Here is a 21,935-nt window from a genome sequence, read left to right as displayed (position 1 = left end):
GCTCGTCCATAAAGACGAAATTCACAGCTCGTCTATAAAGACGAAATTCACAGCTCGTCTATAAAGACGACCTTCACAGCTCGTCTATAAAGACGACCTTCACAGCTCGTCTATAAAGACGACCTTCACAGCTCGTCTATAAAGACGATCTTCACAGCTCGTCTATAAAGATGACTTTCACAGCTCGTCTATAAAGAGGACTTTCACAGCTCGTCTATAAAGACGACCTTCACAGCTCGTCTATAAAGACGACCTTCACAGCTCGTCTATAAAGACGACCTTCACAGCTCGTCTATAAAGACGACCTTCACAGCTCGTCTATAAAGACGACCTTCACAGCTCGTCTATAAAGACGACCTTCACAGCTCGTCTATAAAGACGACCTTCACAGCTCGTCTATAAAGACGACCTTCACAGCTCGTCTATAAAGACGACCTTCACAGCTCGTCTATAAAGACGACCTTCACAGCTCGTCTATAAAGACGACCTTCACAGCTCGTCTATAAAGACGACCTTCACAGCTCGTCTATAAAGACGACCTTCACAGCTCGTCTATAAAGACGACCTTCACAGCTCGTCTATAAAGACGACCTTTACAGCTCGTCTATAAAGACGACCTTCACAGCTCGTCTATAAAGACGACCTTCACAGCTCATCTATAAAGACGACCTTCACAGCTCGTCTATAAAGACGACCTTCACGGCTCGTCTATAAAGACGACCTTCACAGCTCATCTATAAAGACGACCTTCACAGCTCGTCTATAAAGACGACCTTCACAGCTCGTCTATAAAGACGACCTTCACAGCTCGTCTATAGAAACGACCTTCACAGCTCGTCCATAAAGACGACCTTTAGCTCGTCTATAAAAGAGGCCCTTAAACTCGTCTATAAAAGACGACCTTCACAGCTCGTCTATAGAGACGACCTTCACAGCTCGTCTATAGACCCGACTTTCTCAGCTCGTCTATAGACCCGACTTTCTCAGCTCGTCTATAGAGACGACCTTCACAGCTCGTCCACAAAGACGACCTTCACAGCTCGTCCATAAAGACGACCTTCACAGACGACGTTCAGCTCATCTATAAAGACGACCTTCAGCTCGTCTATACAGACGACCTTCAGCTCGTCTATACAGACGGCCTTAAGCTCGTCTATACAGACGGCCTTCAGCTCGTCTATAAAGACGGCCTTCAGCTCGTCTATAAAGACGGCCTTCAGCTCGTCTATAAAGACGACCTTCAGCTCGTCTATAAAGACGGCCTACAGCTCGTCTATAAAGACGGCCTTCAGCTCGTCTATAAAGACGACCTTTAGCTCGTCTATAAAGACGACCTTTAGCTCGTCTATAAAGACGACCTTTAGCTCGTCTATAAAGGCGACCTTTAGCTCGTCTATAAAGACGACCTTAAACTCGTCTATAAAAGAGGCCCTTCAAAGCTCGTCCATAAAGACGACCTTTATAGTTCGTCCAAAAAGACACCTTCACACCTCGTCCACAAAGACGACCTTCACAGCTCGTCCATAAAGACAACCTTCACAGATCTTCCATAAAGAGAACCTTCACAGACGACGTTCAGCTCGTATATAAAGACGACGTTCAACTCGTCTATGAAGACGACCTTCAGCTTGTCTATAAAGACGGCCTACAGCTCGTCTATAAAGACGGCCTACAGCTCGTCTATAAAGACGACCTTTAGCTCGTCTATAAAATAGGCCCTTAAGCTCGTCTATAAAAGACGACCTTCACAGCTCGTCTATAGAAACGACCTTCACAGCTCGTCTATAGAAACGACCTTCACAGCTCGTCTATAGAGACGACCTTCACAGCTCGTCTATAGAGACGACCTTCACAGCTCGTCCACAAAGACGACCTTCACAGCACGTCCATAAAGACGACCTTCACAGGTCTTTCATAAAGAGAACCTTCACAGACGACGTTCAGCTCGTCTATAAAGACGACCTTCAGCTCGTCTATAAAGACGGCCTACAGCTCGTCTATAAAGACGACCTTTAGCTCGTCTATAAAGACGACCTTTAGCTCGTCTATAAAGGCGACCTTAAACTCGTCTATAAAAGAGGCCCCTCAAAGCTCGTCCATAAAGACGACCTTTATAGTTCGTCCAAAAAGACGACCTTCACAGCTCGTCTATAGAAACGACCTTCACAGCTCGTCTATAGAAACGACCTTCACAGCTCGTCTATAGAGACGACCTTCACAGCTCGTCCACAAAGACGACCTTCACAGCTCGTCAATACAGACGAGCTTCACAGATCTTCCATAAAGAGAACCTTCACAGACGACGTTCAGCTCTTATATAAAGACGACGTTCAGCTCTTATATAAAGACGACCTTCAGCTCGTCTATAAAGACGACCTTCAGCTTGTCTATAAAGACGGCCTACAGCTCGTCTATAAAGACGACCTTTAGCTCGTCTATAAAATAGGCCCTTAAGCTCGTCTATAAAAGACGACCTTCACAGCTCGTCTATAGAAACGACCTTCACAGCTCGTCTATAGAGACGACCTTCACAGCTCGTCTATAGACCCGACTTTCTCAGCTCGTCTATAGAGACGACCTTCACAGCTCGTCTATAGAGACGATCTTCACAGCTCGTCTATAGAGACGACCTTCAGCTCGTCTATAAAGAAGACCTTCAGCTCGTCTATAAATACGACCTTCAGCTCGTCTATAAAGACGACCTTTAGCTCGTCTATAAAGACGACCTTTAGCTCGTCTATAAAGACGACCTTTAGCTCGTCTATAAAGACGACCTTCAGCTCGTGTATAAAGACGACCTTCAGCTCGTGTATAAAGACGACCTTCAGCTCGTCTATAAAGACGACCTTCAGATCTTATATAAAAACGACCTTCACAGCTCGTCCATAAAGACGATTAGGTTAGGAGTCCCTTATGCGCGCCTGTGAAGGTTCCTTTCAGCCGTTTAGTATTTTTTCAAATGTTAAAGCTTTAAGTTTAATGACCCTTTTGTCATTTTAAATATTCCTATCTGCTTTTCCTGCTATTTGTACATTTTTAAAAGGCCGCTTTCTTCACAACTTATCTTCCTTAAATTTAATCTACAACCTGGACCGCCTTTGGAGTACCATGAAACAAATGTCTGTCATTAGCATTATCATTAAGTTTTACTATTTTTATTTGTCAAGAATGTAGTCGGAAACACCGCTCGTAATCTCTGTCTTAAGGTGTTCGTTCCCCTAAGATTTATTTTACAACTAGCCACAGGCACATGGCTGCTGTTGCTGCACGTGTGTTTGTTGGGCGGATATAGCGGATTTATCATTTGTCATTACTTCAAGATGGAGTTCATCTTTCACCTCAACCATCTTAATTATTACGGCGGGGGAAGACAGAATAATAATGGATTTTCTTAATTCGAAAAAGGAGAAGCAGAAGGTGACACAACGATTAAAGTAACAACAACATACCATTATAAGCTGGACACACACTTTTATAGTCACTTGTGGTCTGTGTGTGTATGTTAGTGTGTTGGATTTCATTAAACCACAAAAACTGTCAAATGTCAATGACAGCCCAAGTGGTTTCCTCTTAGGTTATTTCTAATTTTGCGCCTTTATATTGTTTTTCCTTTTTCAATTTCTTCTCTTTTGTGGTTTCTAATTTTTCGCATCATTCATCTGGATGGACAAACAACCACACACACAACACAAAACCCCACGTAAGAACTTCTCCCCAAATTATTTCTCCAGTCTAATGGAAAATAATACTAATTGTTTTACTTGAGCGTATCAAGAAAAGACAAGGAGAAAAAAATAAAAATAATTTGGCGACCACCAAAAATAATTGGGTATTTGAAGAAGAAATAATATCCCTACCGCTCTATGTGTAAGGGTGGCGGATGGGTGTTGATAAGGAAGGTCATCATTGGCACTGTGACACCATCAATGTGGCACCACACCACACCACATAACAGCAACTGGCATCACCACATCATTCGATGTAATGCTGTTAATATTGGTGATGATGGTGATGCCGATGTTGACTCTAATGAGCGTGTCCTAATGATGAAATTACTTTAAACAGGAAATTAAATTCTTTGTTTCTATTATTGTTCTTGTTTTTGTGGAGCATTTTCGCTTGTGTTTGTTCTTTGGAATTTGTTTGTAATTTTCCTGTTTTGATGATGGCACATTTTTCGAACAATTTGGAATACAAATAAAGGAAATTAGAAGTTTTGGGCACCAAAGGCCAAACGTAGTATTTAAAGGCGAAAAGATGGCCAGATGAACACAAAGGAGTCTTTAATGACCGACGAGCTGAATGCCGGCTTTACAGATGAACGAGCTAAATTCGTCTTTATAGATGAACTGAAGAACTGTAGGCCTATTCTGTAACTTTTATCGATTGAAAAGTTGTTAAAATTTCTTTTGTTATTGTAACAACTACAAAACAAACAAATGAAATTGTTGTAAAATAAACAATGAGTAAAGTTGTTAAAAAGTTACTGAATAGGGGGGCTGGAAAGCGTCTTTACAGACGACCTGAAGGGAAGACTTTACAGACGAGCTAAAGGTAGTTTTTATAGACGAGCAAAAAAAGGTATTGTAAAGGCGAGCAAAAGGGAGTCATTATAAATACTAGACCAACAGAAGACATATTTATAGACAAGCATGAGGACGATTTTATAGACGAGCAAAAGGGAATTTTTATAGATTAAGAGAAGGTCATCCTTATAGACGAGCAGAAAAAAGTCTTTATAGACGAACAGAATGGACCCTTTATAGGCGGGGACAAGGCACTTTTTAGACATGGAAGGAGAGTATTTAAAGAAGAGCGATTCTCTTACTATCTTACCGACAAAATTCGGTCAAATTAAAATGCCTCTAATTTCGGCAATTGACGACATTATTCGGAAAATGACCGATAAAAAGTAGTCGTTAAGTTCTACCGATAGATTAATGTCGGTAACTTAACAAATGAGTTATAAAATAACACAAGCTGTTTTAGGCGTTTTTATAGACGTGCTGAATGGAGTCTTTATAGACGAGCTGAAAGAAGTCTTAATTGAAAGACAGAAGGGAGTGTTTATAGACGAGCTGAAGGGAGTCTTTATAAAAGAGGTTAAATGAGTCTTTATAAATGAGCTGAAGGGAGTCTTTATAAATGAGCTGAAGGGAGTCTTTATAGACGAACTGCAGAAAATCTTTAGAGACGAGCAAGATATCGTCTTTACAGACGAGCAGGAGGTCGTTTTCAAAGACGACCTTGTGGTCTTTTGTAAGAAGACCTTGTGATCTTCTAAAAGCAGACATTGTGGTGGCCTTCTATAAGAAATCATTGTGGTAGTCTATACGAAGGCCTTGTGGTTTTCTACAAGAAGACTTTGTGGTCTTCTACAAGAAGACTTTGTGGCCTTCTACAAGAAGACTTTATGGCCTTTTACAAGAAAATTCTGTGGTCTTCTATAAGAATACGTTGTTGTCTTCTATAATAAGGCGTTGTAGTCTTCGACATGAAGGCATTGCGGTCTTTTTCAACAAGAAGACCATGGGGCCTTCTATAAGGCCTTGGGGTCTTCTATAAGAAGACCTTGTGGCCTTCTATAAGAAGACCTTGAGGTCTTCTTAAATAAAACATTGTTGACTTCTACAGGAAGCCCTTGTGGTTTTCTACAAGAAGACTTTAATGTGTTATATGTAGGCCTTGTGGTCTTCTATATGATGACCTTGTGGTCTTCTATAAGACGACCTTATTGTCTTCTATAAGAAGATCTTGACGTCTTCATAAATAAACATTGTGGTCTTATACAAGCAGGCATTGTGGTCTTCTATAAAATGCTCTCGTAGTCTTCTATAAGTAGTCCTTTTGGTCTTCTACAAAAACACCTTGTAGCCTTCTATAAGAAGAAGAAGATCTATAAAAAGATCTTGAGGTCTTTTATTAGATCTTTTTGTCGCCTTCTATCGTCGTCTTCTATCGGAAGACCTCGTGGTCTTCTATAAGAAGACCTGGTTATATGCTATAACAAGACTTTTGTAGAATATCACACGGTCTTCTTCTTCTACAAAAGACATTGTGTTCTTGTGCTCCACGTCTTTTGAGAGCCTTGGGAAAAATATGGTTTAAAAATCTAATCCTGTTAAGGACCTTGGAAAAAATATTCTTTAAAAATTCACGCCTGTTGAGGACATTGGAGGAAATATTCTTAAAAAATCCACTTCTACTAAGGACCTTGGAGAATTATTAGTTCAAAAGCCATGCCTTTAAAGGACCTTAGAAAATTATTCTTAAAAATCTACGCATGTTGAGGACTTTGGAAAAATTTTGTTTAAAAATCCACGCCTTTTGAAGACCTTGGAAAAATATTGTCTTCTTCTTCTACAAAAGACATCGTGTTCTTGTGCTCCATGTCTTTTGAGAGCCTTGGGAAAAATATGGTTGAAAAATCTTAACCTGTTAAGGACCTTGGAAAAAATATTCTTTAAAAATTCACGCCTGTTGAGGACATTGGAGGAAATATTCTTCAAAACGCCACCCAAATTGGGACCTTGGAAAAAATATTCTTTAAAAACCCACTTCTACTAAGGACCTTGGAGAATTATTAGTTAAAAAGCCATGCGTTTTAAGGACCTTAGAAAATTATTCTTAAAAATCTACGCATATTGAGGACTTTGGAAAAATTTTGTTTAAAAATCCACGCCATTTGAAGACCTTGGAAAAATATTGTTTAAAAATTCACGACCTTGAAAAAATATTGTTTAAAAAGCCATGCGTTTTAAGGACCTTAGAAAATTATTTTTAAAAATCTACGCCTGTTGATGACTTTGGAAAAATATTGTATAAAAATCCACGCCTTTTGAAGACCTTGAAAAAATATTGTTTAAGAATCCACGTCTACTAAGGACCTTGGAGAATTATTAGTTAAAAAGCCATGCCTTTTAAGGGCCTTAGAAAACTATAAAAATGCACGCCTGTCTAAAGCCCAGGAAAAATATTCTTTAAAAATCCAAGTCTGTTTAAGGCCTTGGAAAAAATATTCTTTACAAATCCGCGACTTTAAGGTCCTTTGAAACATATCCTTAAAACTCCAACCATTTTCTGGACCTTGAAAAAAACATTCTTTAAAAATCTACGACTTTTAAGGCCCTGGAAAAAATATTCTTTAAAAACCCACGCCAGTTGAAGACCTTGGAAAAAAGATTCTTTAAAAATCCACGATTTTTGAGGACTTTAGAAAAAATATTCTTTAAAAATTCACCCATTTTAAGGACCTTGGAAAAATGTTCTTTAAAAATCCACCCATTTTCACGACCTTGAAAAATATTCTTTAAAAATTCACCCATTTTAAGGACTTTGGAAAAAATATTCTTTAAAAATCCACCCATTTTCAGGACCTTGAAAAACTATTCTTTAAAAATTCACCCATTTTGAGGATATTGGAAAAATATTTTTTAAAAATCCACTCCTGCTAATGACCTTGGAAAATATTTTTTTAAAAATCCACCCATTTTGAGGACCTTGGAAAAAATATTCTTTAAAAATCCACGCATGTTGAGGACCTTAGGAAAATATTCCTTAAAATCTACGCCTGTCGAGGACCTTAGAAAACTATTCTTAAAAATCTAAAACTGTTGAAGACCTTGGAAAACTATTCTTAAAATAAAACCCACTTTAAGGATCTTGAAATAAATATCCTTTAAAAATACACGTCTGATGACGACCTTGCAAAATATTCTGAGGACCCGGTGAAAAATATTCTTAAAAATTCACTCATTTTGAAGACCTTGGAAAAAATATATATAAAAATACGGAAAAATAACTGATCTCTTGCAAATTGGACAACGCCCAAATTGTTCTATGAACTATAAAAATTTTAATTAAAAAATGATTTTTAAATATTTTTAACGCGACTAAAAAAATAAAAATAAATTTCTCATCAAAATTTTAATAAATAAAAGGATAAAAGTATTTTTACTGCGATGAAGATTCCAGAGGAAAAGACTATTTATTAATTTTTGTTATGGTCGTTTAATATTTAGGGTGCGAAATCGATAAGACACGTTTGTATGGGAAGTCGCCAAATTTGTTTTCTTTAGTGAATATCTTCGTCTCTATCAGGGGTATTCCACAATGAAGTAAGGTAATAAAAATATAGCGCATACATTATTAGCCCAGTCCAAATAGACATGCGTATAAGGGGGAAATAGCAAAAATTCCCACAAAGCTGAATTTTGGCGGAGAGCTAGTGTGTAAAAAAAGTTATTCGGGGTCAAAGGAAATTTTTGGAGGCTTTATTCAGTTTTTTTTCATTTTTCTCAAAAACGGTAAGACTTCGCAAAAGCTGGCTAAAGTAAAAGTTGTAGATTTAAGAATTGTCTACAAGAATGTTCTTTCTGAATTTTAAAAAAGACTTATCATTTTCTAGATATTGCGATCTGAAGGTCAAATTAAAAATTAGCCGCGGAAGTACATTATGAGACGAACCGGTTAAAATAACCACACAATGTGTTAGGTATTTCCATAAGCTTTCACACAATATCCACTTTGCAGTAATTGGTTCAGTATAATCGGCTCTAACCCGGTTTTTAAATCTGGCTCTCGCCGACCATGAAAATTATATTTTTCCGTAATCAGCACAACAAACCCTATCTTCGGACAAAACATCAAAAAAATTGGAGAATTTTCGTTGTGGTTTCGTTCCCGTTGGGCTTTCGATTACACATGTGGGTTAAATGGGCTATTTTTGCATAGAATGACTCTAACATGGAATAACTCGATGGGGACTTTTAGGACGTTGCTTCTAATGGCAAATCCTAGCTCTCCACCAAAATTCAGCTTTGTGGGAATTTTTGCTGTTTCAATGTCTATTTTGACTGGGCTACATTGATGTAAAGGGGGATGTCGTATGTGGTAAAATATTTTTCATTTCTGGGATTTTTAATTGTACCGACAAATATCCCTGATTGGCGTGTTGCATTTAAATAAAGGTGGTTGTTATCAGTTTAGACTCTCTAGGAGGTTTGTCTTTTAACAACATAAAGGGAAGAACAAACATTATATGCCAAATTATCATCTCTTCTCTGGGGTAAATATGCCTATTTATACCCTCAGCCTTTAGGCTAAAGAGTTTATATACACTTTGATACGACCAAAAATGTGCCTAATCGAAATAATGGTTTTAGACCCCAAGTATGTTTGTGCGATATCCGTTTAAGACAATTTCGGGTCGATCTAGCAAAGTCCGTCCGTCCGTCTGTCTGTCTGCCTGTCTGGCTGGCTGGTGCCCACGATAACTCTCGAACGGATCAATCGATTCGGTTCAAATTTTGGGTATCGAAATATTTTGATTTCAGTTCGGTCTACTGCTTTAGGTACCTCCCCCACAAAATTTTGCTTAAGTGCACTTTAAGGCCTGCTCTCGAATTGCTTTGTATTCACTACCCCCATTACGACGATATAATTTTTTTCAGGAGAAAGTCCATACTTCCTCAGAAATCAGCACGAAAACTGCAAACAACCCATATAATTCCATGTCTCGTAGTTGGAGCGCACGATGACTCTCGAACGGATCAACATATTTGGTTGAAATCTTGGGTCTTTCAATATTTTGTCCAAACTTAGTTTAAGTTCGAAGATAGACCATATCGGTCCACTCCTTCCGGTACCTCCCCCACAAAGGTTCAAAACTTTTCGCCAAGATTGTGGGCATGATAACTCTAGGAGGGAGTAACCGAATTGAGCCAAACTTTGCTATTGGTAATATTACTTTCAGGCATAGATCGGGTTCTAATATGGACTATATCGGTCCACTCATTTGGGTACCTCCCACACAAAATTTGGAAAAAGTATAGTTTAACAACTCCTCTCTGATCTTATTAACTTGTGATGCAGCAGGTTGCACTTGCGGCCCCTGTTACGACGTTGTAATTTTTTTTTCGTGGGCTAGTCCATACTTCCTGAGATAATGACCCAAAAAGGTCCAGAAAATTTAGCTCAAATTTTGTAAATTGAAAAGTAAAATTGTAATATATTTAAATTCAGAAAATTAAGTACAACATTTTTAATTATATAGTCTGCAAGGAAAATATCCCTAGACTAATAAAGAAAAAAAATATTTCCTACAGATTTGTATTAGGTCCGAATATGTACTACATCGGATCACTCCTACGGGTACACCCTACCCAAAGTTTGGAAAAAATGCACTCGTCTTAAATGATTCTGAATTTTGTTCCAACATGTAGTTTTTTGCGGCTCTTTCCATCCTGGAAAATATTCCCAACAGCTAAGAAACCTTCAGAAGTATTGTGTTAACTTTTTTTTCTTCGGGTACGTGGCTGAGTGTATATCTCTGTCGCCTCAGCTGACTGATAAGTTCTTACTTGTTAATATATTGAATTCATTATACAACTTTCCAAATACTAAATACGTATTTTACTATTAGTCCTTTACATTTCTTATCTTCTTTATTTTTCAATTACTTTTACATGACATAAATTAGATCGCGTCACATTTCTTTTTCTCATTTCATTTCCAATTACAATTTTCATTCATGTTCAAATTATCTACGAATGCTACGAACGACCAGCTTCTTTATCTTAAAAATTATGTCATCACATTTTTCTGATTTCAATTATATTTCTTCTCGTGAATAAGTTTCATTTTTCAAGAAAATGAATTGAGAAAAAAACTAATTTCAGCTGACAACTCATTTAGGCCGCTGCTGCACTAAAAAATGGGGGTATCCTTTGTTCTAATTTTAATTCAACACATTTGATGTGTCATCTAATCGTAGTAATTAAAAATCTCCTTAATCTTTGTCTTAATCTCTTATTTCAATTATAATTTTATGCTATGTGCAAATGTGTGTGTGCAACATAAAAGATGTCCCGTTAATGATACGAACAAAAACGTATTTTTATGTCGTGCAACATAAAAATGTTTCACAACAGCATTACCCAGAAAAGAAAATGGAGAATATAATGAAGAAAAGAATGAAAAAAATCCCCAAGAATTGTGCCATAAAAAATATTTAAGAAAAATGCTAAAACGAGTTTGTGACAGAAATTTCATGTAGAACAAAAAAGGAAAAAAACATTGCTTAATGCCTTATTCAGACTGACGGTGTTTCGCTCTCTATTCGTTGTTCGACCCCAAATTACGATGTAATTACTTCATTTCCCATACAAAATATTGAGAACGAACAACGATTTGTGTACATTGTTCAATTTAAATTACTCTCAGAACGACGATAAAATATGTCCCATCTCTAACAAATGAGAGAATTTATCGAAATAAATTAATTATGACAGAAGAAATACAATATTTAAAAATTTATTAAAAACCCAAACATTTTTAGAAAAACTACAAAATATGAATGAAAAGTAAACGGTATAACGACTAGTGTACATGCAAATCATAGCAAATTTTGTCTTCTCTTTCATTGCATTTACATTTTTTGTACATCGTTTCAAATTGGCGTACAAATTTAGAAACAAAAATCAAATGCCTGCCGGAAAGTCTGTATACCAAAAAGTTATTTTGGCAGGCCTCTCTCTCGTTAATTTTTAAAATAGAAAAATTTCAAAATATACTGAAAACACCAACATTGTGAGAAAAAATAGAAAACATGAATGAAACTTATATAATTTAATATTAAATAGATATCTGAAAGAAGGACAAATATTTTTTCAGTTCATAGCAATTAACTTTACTCGTCTTTTGGCTGAAACTTTCTTTAAAATCAGTAAACAAAAACTATGAAAATATGAATCATGTTGCTATGAATGATGTACCATGTCGTATGAACGGGTTAATTCGTGTACGTAATTATGAGAACGAATGACGTTATTCAAATGCTGGTATGAACATGGCATAAGAAAAGTAACAGAAAAAACTTGTAGTAATTTTTGTGGACAAGATTTCCCATTATCACAGCTTTTGTTACATTTTTTTCTTAGCTTGGTTAATTAATTTTTCTTGCCATATTTTAGTTTTTTTTTTGGGTTAATGAATTTCTGGGTATTAAAATGTGTTCTTGTTCTTGTTTTTGTTTTGCAGAAACCGCCTGGAAAACAATTCAGAACATTGGAATGCTTTACTCTTGACCCTGCGTGAACTCACAGAATGGGTCATACGCAAGGATACAGAATTGTCCACCTTGGGCATGGGTCCAGTACGTGGCGATGCTGCCAGCCTACAAAAGCAATTGGTAAGTAAAAATAAATTTGAATAAATAAATTTAATAATAAAAATAAAGTGTTTCTGAAGCGAATAAAAACAGAAATATTTCTTTAGAAAATGTTAACTAACAGAAAACTATCATTCAAATATGTTAACTAACATAAGGATTTTCTAGCCAAATGTGAGCTAACAGAAACATTTCTTTAGAAAATGTTAACTAACAGAAAACTATTATTCAAATATGTTAACTAACAGAAGGATTTTCTCACAAAATGTGAGCTAACAGAAGCAGTTATAAGGAAAATGTTAAGTAACAGAATATTTTCTAAATATAATGTTAAATGGCTGAAGAAGAGCTCTCTGAGAAGTTCTAACTGATGAGATAAAGAGCCTCTTTATAAAGAGGCAAGGGGGAGGTAGTCTTTAATGACCAGCGGGAGATGGTCTTTATAGATCATGCTGAAGTTGGTTTGTATAGAACAGCTGAAGGTGGTCTTTATAGACCAGCTGAAGGTCGTCTTTATAGATCACCTGAAGGTGGTCTTTATAGACCAGCGGAAGGTCGTCTTTATAGACCAGCTGAAGGTCGTCTTTATAGACCAGCTGAAGGTGGTCTTTATAGACCAGCTAAAGGTCGTCTTTATAGATCAGCTGAAGGTGGTCTTTATAGACCAGCGGAGGGTCGTCTTTATAGACCAGCGGAGGGTCGTCTTTATAGACCAGCTGAAGGTGGTCTTTATAGACCAGCTGAAGGTAGTCTTTATAGACCAGCTGAAGGTGGTCTTTATAGACCAGCTGAAGGTAGTCTTTATAGACCAGCTGAAGGTGGTCTTTATAGACCAGCTGAAGGTGATCTTTATAGACCAACTGAAGGTGGTCTTTATAGACCAGCTGAAGGTGGTCTCTTTATAGACCAGCTGAAGGTGGTCTCTTTATAGACCAGCTGAAGGTGGTCTCTTTATAGACCAGCTGAAGGTGGTCTCTTTATAGACCAGCTGAAGGTGGTCTCTTTATAGACCAGCTGAAGGTGGTCTCTTTATAGACCAGCTGAAGGTGGTCTCTTTATAGACCAGCTGAAGGTGGTCTCTTTATAGACCAGCTGAAGGTGGTCTCTTTATAGACCAGCTGAAGGTGGTCTCTTTATAGACCAGCTGAAGGTGGTCTCTTTATAGACCAGCTGAAGGTGGTCTCTTTATAGACCAGCTGAAGGTGGTCTCTTTATAGACCAGCTGAAGGTGGTCTCTTTATAGACCAGCTGAAGGTGGTCTCTTTATAGACCAGCTGAAGTTGGTCTCTTTATAGACCAGCTGAAGTTGGTCTCTTTATAGACCAGCTGAAGTTGGTCTCTTTATAGGCCAGCTGAAGGTGGTCTTTATATAACATTTTCTTTAGAAAATGTTCTGTTAAGTAACATTTTCTCTAGAAAATGTTCTGTTAAGTAATATTTTCTCTAGAAAATGTTCTGTTAAGTAACATTTTCTCTAGAAAATGTTCTGTTAAGTAACATTTTCTCTAGAAAATGTTCTGTTAAGTAACATTTTCTCTAGAAAATGTTCTGTTAAGTACAATTTTCTCTAGAAAATGTTCTGTTAAGTAACATTTTCTCTAGAAAATGTGCTGTTAAGTAACATTTTCTCTAGAAAATGTTCTGTTAAGTAACATTTTCTCTAGAAAATGTTCTGTTAAGTAACATTTTCTCTAGAAAATGTTCTGTTAAGTAACATTTTCTCTAGAAAATGTTCTGTTAAGTAACATTTTCTCTAGAAAATGTTCTGTTAAGTAACATTTTCTCTAGAAAATGTTCTGTTAAGTAACATTTTCTCTAGAAAATGTTCTGTTAAGTAACATTTTCTCTAGAAAATTTTCTGTTAAGTAACATTTTCTCTAGAAAATGTTCTGTTAAGTAACATTTTCTCTAGAAAATGTTCTGTTAAGTAACATTTTCTCTAGAAAATGTTCTGTTAAGTAACATTTTCTCTGGAGAATGTTCTCTTAAGTAACATTATCTCTAGTAAATATTCTGTTAACTAACATTTTCTCTAGAAAATGTTCTGTTAAGCAACCTTTTCCTTAGCAAATGTTCTTTTAAGTAAAATTTTCTCTGAAAAATGTTCTGTAATGTAACGTTTTCGAAAGAAAATGTTCTGCTAAGTAACATTTTCGAAAAAACTATTCTGCTACGTAAAATTTTCTCTAGAAAATATTTTGTTAAGTAACATTTCTCTAGAAAATGATCTGTTAAGTAACATTTCTCTAGAAAATGTTCTGTTAAGTAACATTTTCTCTAGCAAATGTTTTGTTAAGTAACATTTTCTCTAGAAAATATTCAGTTAAATAAAATTTTTTCTGGAAAATGTTCTGTTAAATTGAAATCTTGGAATAAAGTTCGGTTATATAAAACTTCTCTGCACGTGGTGTCTTACTATGTGCTACTCTCCATTTGGCTTTGTGATAGCAGGAAGTTTCCAAAAAATAGAATTGGGCTGCCCTAATTGATTTTGAGTAATCTCACATTTATCTCTTCGCGGAAGTTTTTGGCAATTTACATGTTATGATAGTTTCCGCAATCTGAATTTATCGTAGGTACTTACATTTCTCGATTTTCTTTGTTGCTGTTGTTCTTTTATATTTCCTTTACGGCACATCAATTCATATCTGATATCATTCCGAAATACATTGCCCTACGAATTTTATGGTCAACATTACTACAATGCATTCATTCATTCTTACATTCATTCACTCGCTCATCCATCCATCACTTCAATTCGATGCTCAGCTATTGTTGTACTTTTTCATTTTTAAATGGCATTTTGTGGTATAACCATAAAAATACCACAATTATGGTGGTAACTATGGGTGTGTGTGTGAAAGACATCCTCTTCACTTCCTCATACGTGTGCCGACAACCCTTTTTGGCCATGGGAGAAATGTAAAAATATTTGTGTGTACGTTATGAAACATTGTTGTCGGAGCATCATATAAACATGTGTACATAACTGCGACTGTTGTTGTTGCTTCTGTTGTTCACTTTAATGTTTTTCCATGTTTTTATTAATGAAATCATATACATATGTATGTGAGTGTAAATATATATTGTGCCGTATGGATATGTGAAACCAGAGATGTTGTAGTCCTGCAATTAAAAGAGCATTGAAAGGGTTAAAGGCGTGTTTAACTGTCGTTAACTTGGTAATTTAGAATTTGATTTCCAAACTTATAAAAATCATTTTACCCAAATAAAGCTATCCTTTTTTAATAGTTTAATACCTACCTCTCTGCTTGAGGCTATGAAAAATATTACTAATACTTGTGCTTATTGTGCCTCTACTGGGGCCTGTGTGAAAATGCACAACATGATTGTCCTTATTGTGCGTTGGCCACTTTATTCATTGGTATGGAATTGTAAGTTTCCCTTCCCCACATTATTATCCCACGCCTTCCATTCAATAAAGTCTATAATTAATTTTTATGTGTTTCTTTTTTAGCACAAACACCCACACATTCGCATTTGTTTTATTCCCCTAACCCTCTCACTCTATACTAATAAAGTCTTCAATCTTTTTTGCTCTTTCTCTTACTTTTAATTAGTTATGGTTGCGTATGAGAAACATTAATTATTATTATTTTCATTATTTAATTAGTTATCCAGCCATTTTACGTGGCAAAGAAGAAATATTATTTTGTAGGTGGAAATGGCACATACAAGAAAATCCATTAATTATTGTTATGTTTAATATTTATTAAAACCAGACAGAGAGGAAGAAATAGAAGAAAGAGAGACTAGTGCAATTATTTAATATTTGACACCATTTATTAAACGGAAATAAATTCTCATTAATTATGTAGAAACTGTATGTTTGTAATGTATTTTCAAACCGGTATGGTGAATGGATTTATAATTTTCTTGGTGAATAAAAATAAATTTTTGTAAGAGGGCGCCACCACACAGTGATTCCAGCCATTGGCCAAAAAAAAAAAAACTGAAACTGAGAAGAGCTTCTATCAATAGAAGATTTTTAGTTAATGTTCTATTTATGAAGATACTGTTGGAAGTCTTCTAGGAATATAATATATTTTAGGGAGCTTCTATCTTCTTCTATCTTTTGAGGACCCTTATAAAAGTCTTCTACCTATAGAAGATCAATTTGGCAGGTCATCCATCTATATAAAACGCCTTTCGGTTGTCTTCTGTCAATACAAAACCCCTTAGGATGTTTCGTATGTATAGAAGGCCCTTTAAAGATAATTTAGGTGTCCTTCTGTCTTATGCCATTATTAGACCGCAGAAGACCTCCCATCCTCTCAATTGTAAAACCTTTGGGAAGGTTTTTTTAGTGGGATACACATTTATTAAGTTTTTTTTTATTTCAGGAGACTATTTCTGAGGTCTTTTTCAGTAGAATATCCTCTTTAGGAAGTCTTCTATATTTAGAAAACCCCCTTAGGATTCCTTAATGCGATCTTCTATCAATAAAATACCACTTTGAAAGGGTTGCCGTCAATAAGAGACCTTTTAAGGAAGTCTTCTATTTAATAAGACCCTTTTGGAGGTTTACTATATATAGAATATCCCTTTAGGAGGTCTTTTATCTTTAGAAGACCATTTTAGAGGTCTCGCACCTATAGAACGTCCCTCTAGAAGGTCTTCTATTTATATAATATATTCTATCTATAAAAGAACTCTTCAGGTGGTCTTATATCTTTAAAAGACCCCTTTGGTTGATCTTCTATCTATCTTATTTTAAAAGAATACCTCTTAAAGAGATTTCTTATTAATAGAAGACCACTTTAAGAGGTCGTCAATGTATAAACCATATATGATGTTTTCTATTTATAGAAAACCCTTAGGCAAGTCTTCTATCTGTAGAAGACCCCTTTAGGTGTCCTTCTCTCAATAGAAAATACCTTTAGGTGACCTTCTGTCAATGGAAGACTCATAAATAGAAGCCCTTAGAAGATCTTGTATCAATCAAAGATTACCTTTTGGAAAGTTTCCTTAAGAATACCCTCTTTGGAGGTATTTTATCAATAGAATATCCCTTTAGGAAGACTTATATCTTTGGAAGAGCCCTTTAAGATGTATCATATCTGTAGAAGACCCCTTGAGGAAGTGTCCTATCATTCTAAGGGTTCTACCATTTTAAGGGTCCCTCTGTCAATAGAAGACCTCTTAAGGAGATCTTCTATAGTAGAACACCACTTTAGGAGGTTTTGTAGCAACAGAAACCTCTTTGGACAGAAAATTTTAGAGGTATTCTACCTATAGAAGATCCCTTAAGAGGGCTTCTATCTTTAGAAGGTGTTCTATCTAACTTTCAAAACTCCAAAACACGTGTCTTCTATTTTAGGCCATTTTTCAAAATAAGTATTAGTGATTTTTTTAATTGGCCTATTGCCTGTACATAGTGAAATAGTACTGCTACTTCGGTTCATGTGCTGGCAATATTTTCCCTCATTTGATTTTTTACGTGGTACTTGGTGGCGTATACACAATGTGGAAACTTTCCACCATATCTTATATAACGTATACGACGTCAAGGATGGGCAACAAATCCAGAAGATCTAATATTCTTAAATAGCTCGCTTTGAAGAACTTGTTGTTGTTGTAACAGTGTTTAGTATTATGTTTGTATGTTCGTTTTTCTGTTCAATCTGGTTCTGTGTCTATCTCCAGTTCAAGGGAAGTTGCTGCTTCGATTGGATGTAACCAAAGATCTACTGGAGTTAGATGAGTAGGTTTGGCGGGGCAGCATACTGGGCAGATGTCTTGCACGGCGCGGTCGATTTCCGCTCAATAAGAATTTATGCGACTGCAATATCCCGAGCGTAGTTGAGCTAAAACTACTCTGGTTTGTCGTGGCAGCGGATGCCCCTCAGCTACAATAGATGGGGGATGTACTCCGAAGACTTTATTTGTTTATGGCCTTAGCATCTGCATCCGTGCGAATACTATTTAAACCTGCTTGATATGCCTGTTGATGTAGGGGTTCTCTACTATATTGTTGGACTTCTCTAGTGCATGAATATCCTTCCTGATATGCCTGAATGTGTCGGGCCTAGCCAGCAGATGGTGATTGGGATGGCTCTCACGGTAACACCCAAGCAAGTACTGCAACGAAAGCATCTCATTGTTTTGCTTTAGTGAAAGAATCTTTGCCTGTCAGGTAGATGGTCCACTGAAGGCTTGAGGAGACACGCTGTTGCTGTTCTCAGGGCGGCATTCTTTTTCTAATTCGTATAACATAAACCGGGGGACCAAACTGGCACCGCATAGTTTACCACAGATCGACCTATCGAGTTATATGTGGCCAACAAGGTTTCTTTATCTGCAACCCAGGTGCTGCCGGCTAGGGACTTGAGGACCTTGTTCCTACTTTTTAGTTTGTCGCGACTTGAAAGCAGTGTCGAATGTGACCCCAAAAATTTTGGGGTAGTTTGTGGTCGGAATTCTGCTACCGTCGACCACGACATTCAATTCTCATCCAAATTGCGCTGTTGTGGTGAACAGAGTGGCTATAGATTTTGCATATTCCTCGAGTGTTAAAAGGTGGTATGATCGATTAAATAGGAGTTCAGTCTCTCACAGATGTCATCAGGGAAGGTACCCGACGCCAAGATCGTGCAATCATCCGCATACGTTACGATCTCGATGCCGTCTGGAGGGGGCGCAATACAGGAGATGTAGAGGTTAAACAGTTCCGGAGATATCACCCCACCTTGGGAAACTCCCTGTTTCAATCTGAATTCCACATACGACGGGACCACCCTGCCCATTTTCCAGACTTCGGGAACAATGAGGGTTGCTAGCGACAAGTTGAGAACTTTAGTGAGATACTCCACTCCCGGCTCGTCCAGCTGCTTCAGCATTACCATGGATATTCCATCAGGGCCCAACGCTTTGGATGATTTAGCGTTGCTGATGGCACTCGCTTATGTTCGCCAACCAGCCTGTTAACTTCCAGTGTCAGCTCCCTGACTCTGGGGTCATTGGGGTTGGCTCGATGAAGCTCATTACGCTCATTTGCTAATCCCGTCGCCTCTGCTGGGAATTTTGGGCTTACTTCGGGTATTCGACCAGCAGGGATATTGCAAGCGGCTACCGCAGTGATGATGTCTCGGAACGTCCTTTCCGCTACACGAACATCAGAAGGATTGGGCAGTTCTCTGAAGCGGTTATTGGTGTACTCTCTGAAACTCGGCCAATCAGTTTTCCTATGATTGATGAACGTGCGGCGTTCAGAGATGATGATGAAACGGGTGGTCTGCTAATGGAGACAATTATGGGGAGATGGTCTGATCCAAGGGAAATGACGGGTTGCCAGGTGACTTCATTTTTCAGACCAGGTGACAAGATGGTTATGTCTGGCGAACTGCGACACTCTCCTCTAATTCTGGTAGGGTCGTCCTCATTAACCGTGCAAAACGTAGAGCTATCAATCTGCTCAGCCAGCGCTGTACCCCTCTGGTCGTTTCCGAGGGCCGAATGCCACATCGCATGATGCGCATTAAAGTCCCCCAGGACCATAAGCGGGCTAATGTCAGGCGGGATGTATAGCAACCCCTTAGATGCACCCACTCCTGACATCTATTGCATCTCACCGAAGGTTGAATATGGGTGAAAATGCGGATGTGACAAACTGAGCACAAATAAATTGGTCCTGGGTTTTCCTTCGTCCCGGCACGGACCAAAAGAATTCGGAGCAGGCATTCCGTGATAAGCTGCTCCCAACATAGAAAAACGAAATAAATATAAACACATGTACACTGAGGTGGCAGGCGCTGGCCGGAACACTGATGTTGTGTTGTTCTGGGTCAATCCGGTACGAAAGAACCCGCTGCTGTGGGATTGCGATTGAAGAACTTGTTGTTCCCTTTGTTGATATTGTTAAGAAATCGCAACTGTTAAGACTCTATTAGACTTTTACAAAATAAATTGTCCAAATCTATGTTTAAAGATCGCACGGTCATTGGAAAATGTTATTAAAAAATCAACGTTGTTGCTATTATAATCTTAAAAAAATATTTGTTAAGCTTTACACGGATCTTTAAAACAAAAACATTCCAAAATTCCACTATTTGGAGCATTTTATTGTATTCACTGAAACGAAATCTTTTAAACATCGTACATCAAGTATTCATTCCTTAAATTATGCCCACTAAAATATCGATTATATAACCTTTTTCCCCACATACCCACTCTCATGGAATCGCAACATTGTTCTAACTTTAACAACACAACTTAAGTGAAAAAAAGAAAAAGTTATGTTTCGCTGCGTTCATTTCATTACACGAAATCTCCCTCACAAAAACGTTAACGTTTACGGAGAGAAAAAAAGAAGGATTTATATATGAAGTATACCATTAAATTGGCCCACTTTCTGTTGGCCAGTTTTTCGGCATTTTGATTCTTTGCCTGGTATTGTATCGATTCTCAAAATGACTCGAAAACTTTCATCTCTTAAGTGGTTTGTGTTGTTTTTCTTTGCTTTTTGCAGTCAATATTTTCACTTACATTGCTTTGTGTTGTATGTTATAGTCTACAGGCGTAACGTATAAATTGTTTTGTCCCCTTGTCCAGTTGTTGTTATCGACTTTAATGGCTATAGGTGCACAAGTGTGTGTGTGTGTGTGGGTGTGCGTGTCTTTAACACAAACACATTTACCCCATTGTTGTTTTCGCCCTTGTTATGTGTTAGTGCCGCTATTGTCTGATATGTCACTTTTCGTAACGTTTGCTTGTTTATTAAATCTTTTGGCAAATTTCATGTGTGCGTGTCCTGCATGCCAGCCAGCTAAACAGCCATCCAAACGGACCGGCCTTATCGTTAGTTTGCTGACGACTATTACACAGATTGTTGCGTGTTCACGCACACTACATGTCTAATGGCGTGTATATTGTTTGCCTGTGCTGGGAGTGAATTTAATGTCCTTGTTCCTATCGAAAAATCCCTGTTGTGTGTGCGTGTGCACCGTGTTAGACATCATTAAACAATTACCCCCATGAATAGAGAGCGAGCGAGCGAACAAAGCGAGTGTCTGTGATTATAATGAACTTACACCACCGTTTCGTTCGTTAAGTGGCACTTGTTAGCTGTACATTATAATTTGGCCAATAAAAGTGACAACTAAATGTTATTTAAAGCTACATGCCTGAATGACTGAGGCAGGGAGGGAGAGGGTAAGCGAGAAAATTTATTAACTTGACAAAGGAATCAATAAATGAATGCTGCGACCATTGAAAGGTTGGGATTAAAATAATGGAATTATGTGGACATTTATGATGTCCGTGTTTGGAATGCTAAACAAAAATTTGTGTGTGGAGTTGACTTTACGAATAATTTGAAAGAAGAGTTTGGAGAAAAATTGAAATTAGATACAGTCAATCAATATGGAATGTTTAAAGGTCAGTTGATTCTTGCAAAATATTCTTTAAAAAATCCAAACTCAAAGGCCAACTGACCTCGAAAATATATTCTTTATTAATTCTTGCAAAATCCACGTTAGGTTGGGTTAGGTTGAAAAGAGGATGAGAATCGCCACATGTCCTAGTGGGCATACACTTAAGCCAGAGTAGGCCTGTTGTGTGCTCTTCTTCAGGGACCCTTCTATCTATAGAATACTTATTTAAGAGACATTCTACCTATAGTAAACCCCTTTAGTACATATTTTATGCATAGAAGACCCATTTAGGAGGTCTTTTGTCTATATAAAACCCATTTAGGAAGTCTTCTATCTATAAAAGACCCATTTAGGAGGTCTTCTGCCTATAGGAA

General features: G+C 37.2%; 1 protein-coding gene across 13 annotated transcripts in view; it reads left to right on the top strand.

The window, feature by feature from the left end:
• Dys (Dystrophin) overlaps positions 1-21,935 on the top strand; it is a 917,866-nt gene that overhangs the window by 648,580 nt on the left and 247,351 nt on the right. For all 13 annotated transcript variants that reach the window (XM_073982338.1, XM_073982331.1, XM_073982322.1 and 10 more), the window contains one exon: positions 12,040-12,190. In XM_073982338.1, the coding sequence (XP_073838439.1) occupies positions 12,040-12,190 (151 nt within the window). The remainder of the gene's footprint in view (positions 1-12,039; positions 12,191-21,935) is intronic.

Source organism: Musca autumnalis, unplaced genomic scaffold (genome assembly GCF_047663935.1).
Source record: "Musca autumnalis isolate F117 unplaced genomic scaffold, ASM4766393v1 scaffold_1, whole genome shotgun sequence".
NCBI lineage: Eukaryota > Metazoa > Arthropoda > Insecta > Diptera > Muscidae > Musca > Musca autumnalis.
This window is presented reverse-complemented; position numbering and strand designations above follow the sequence as displayed.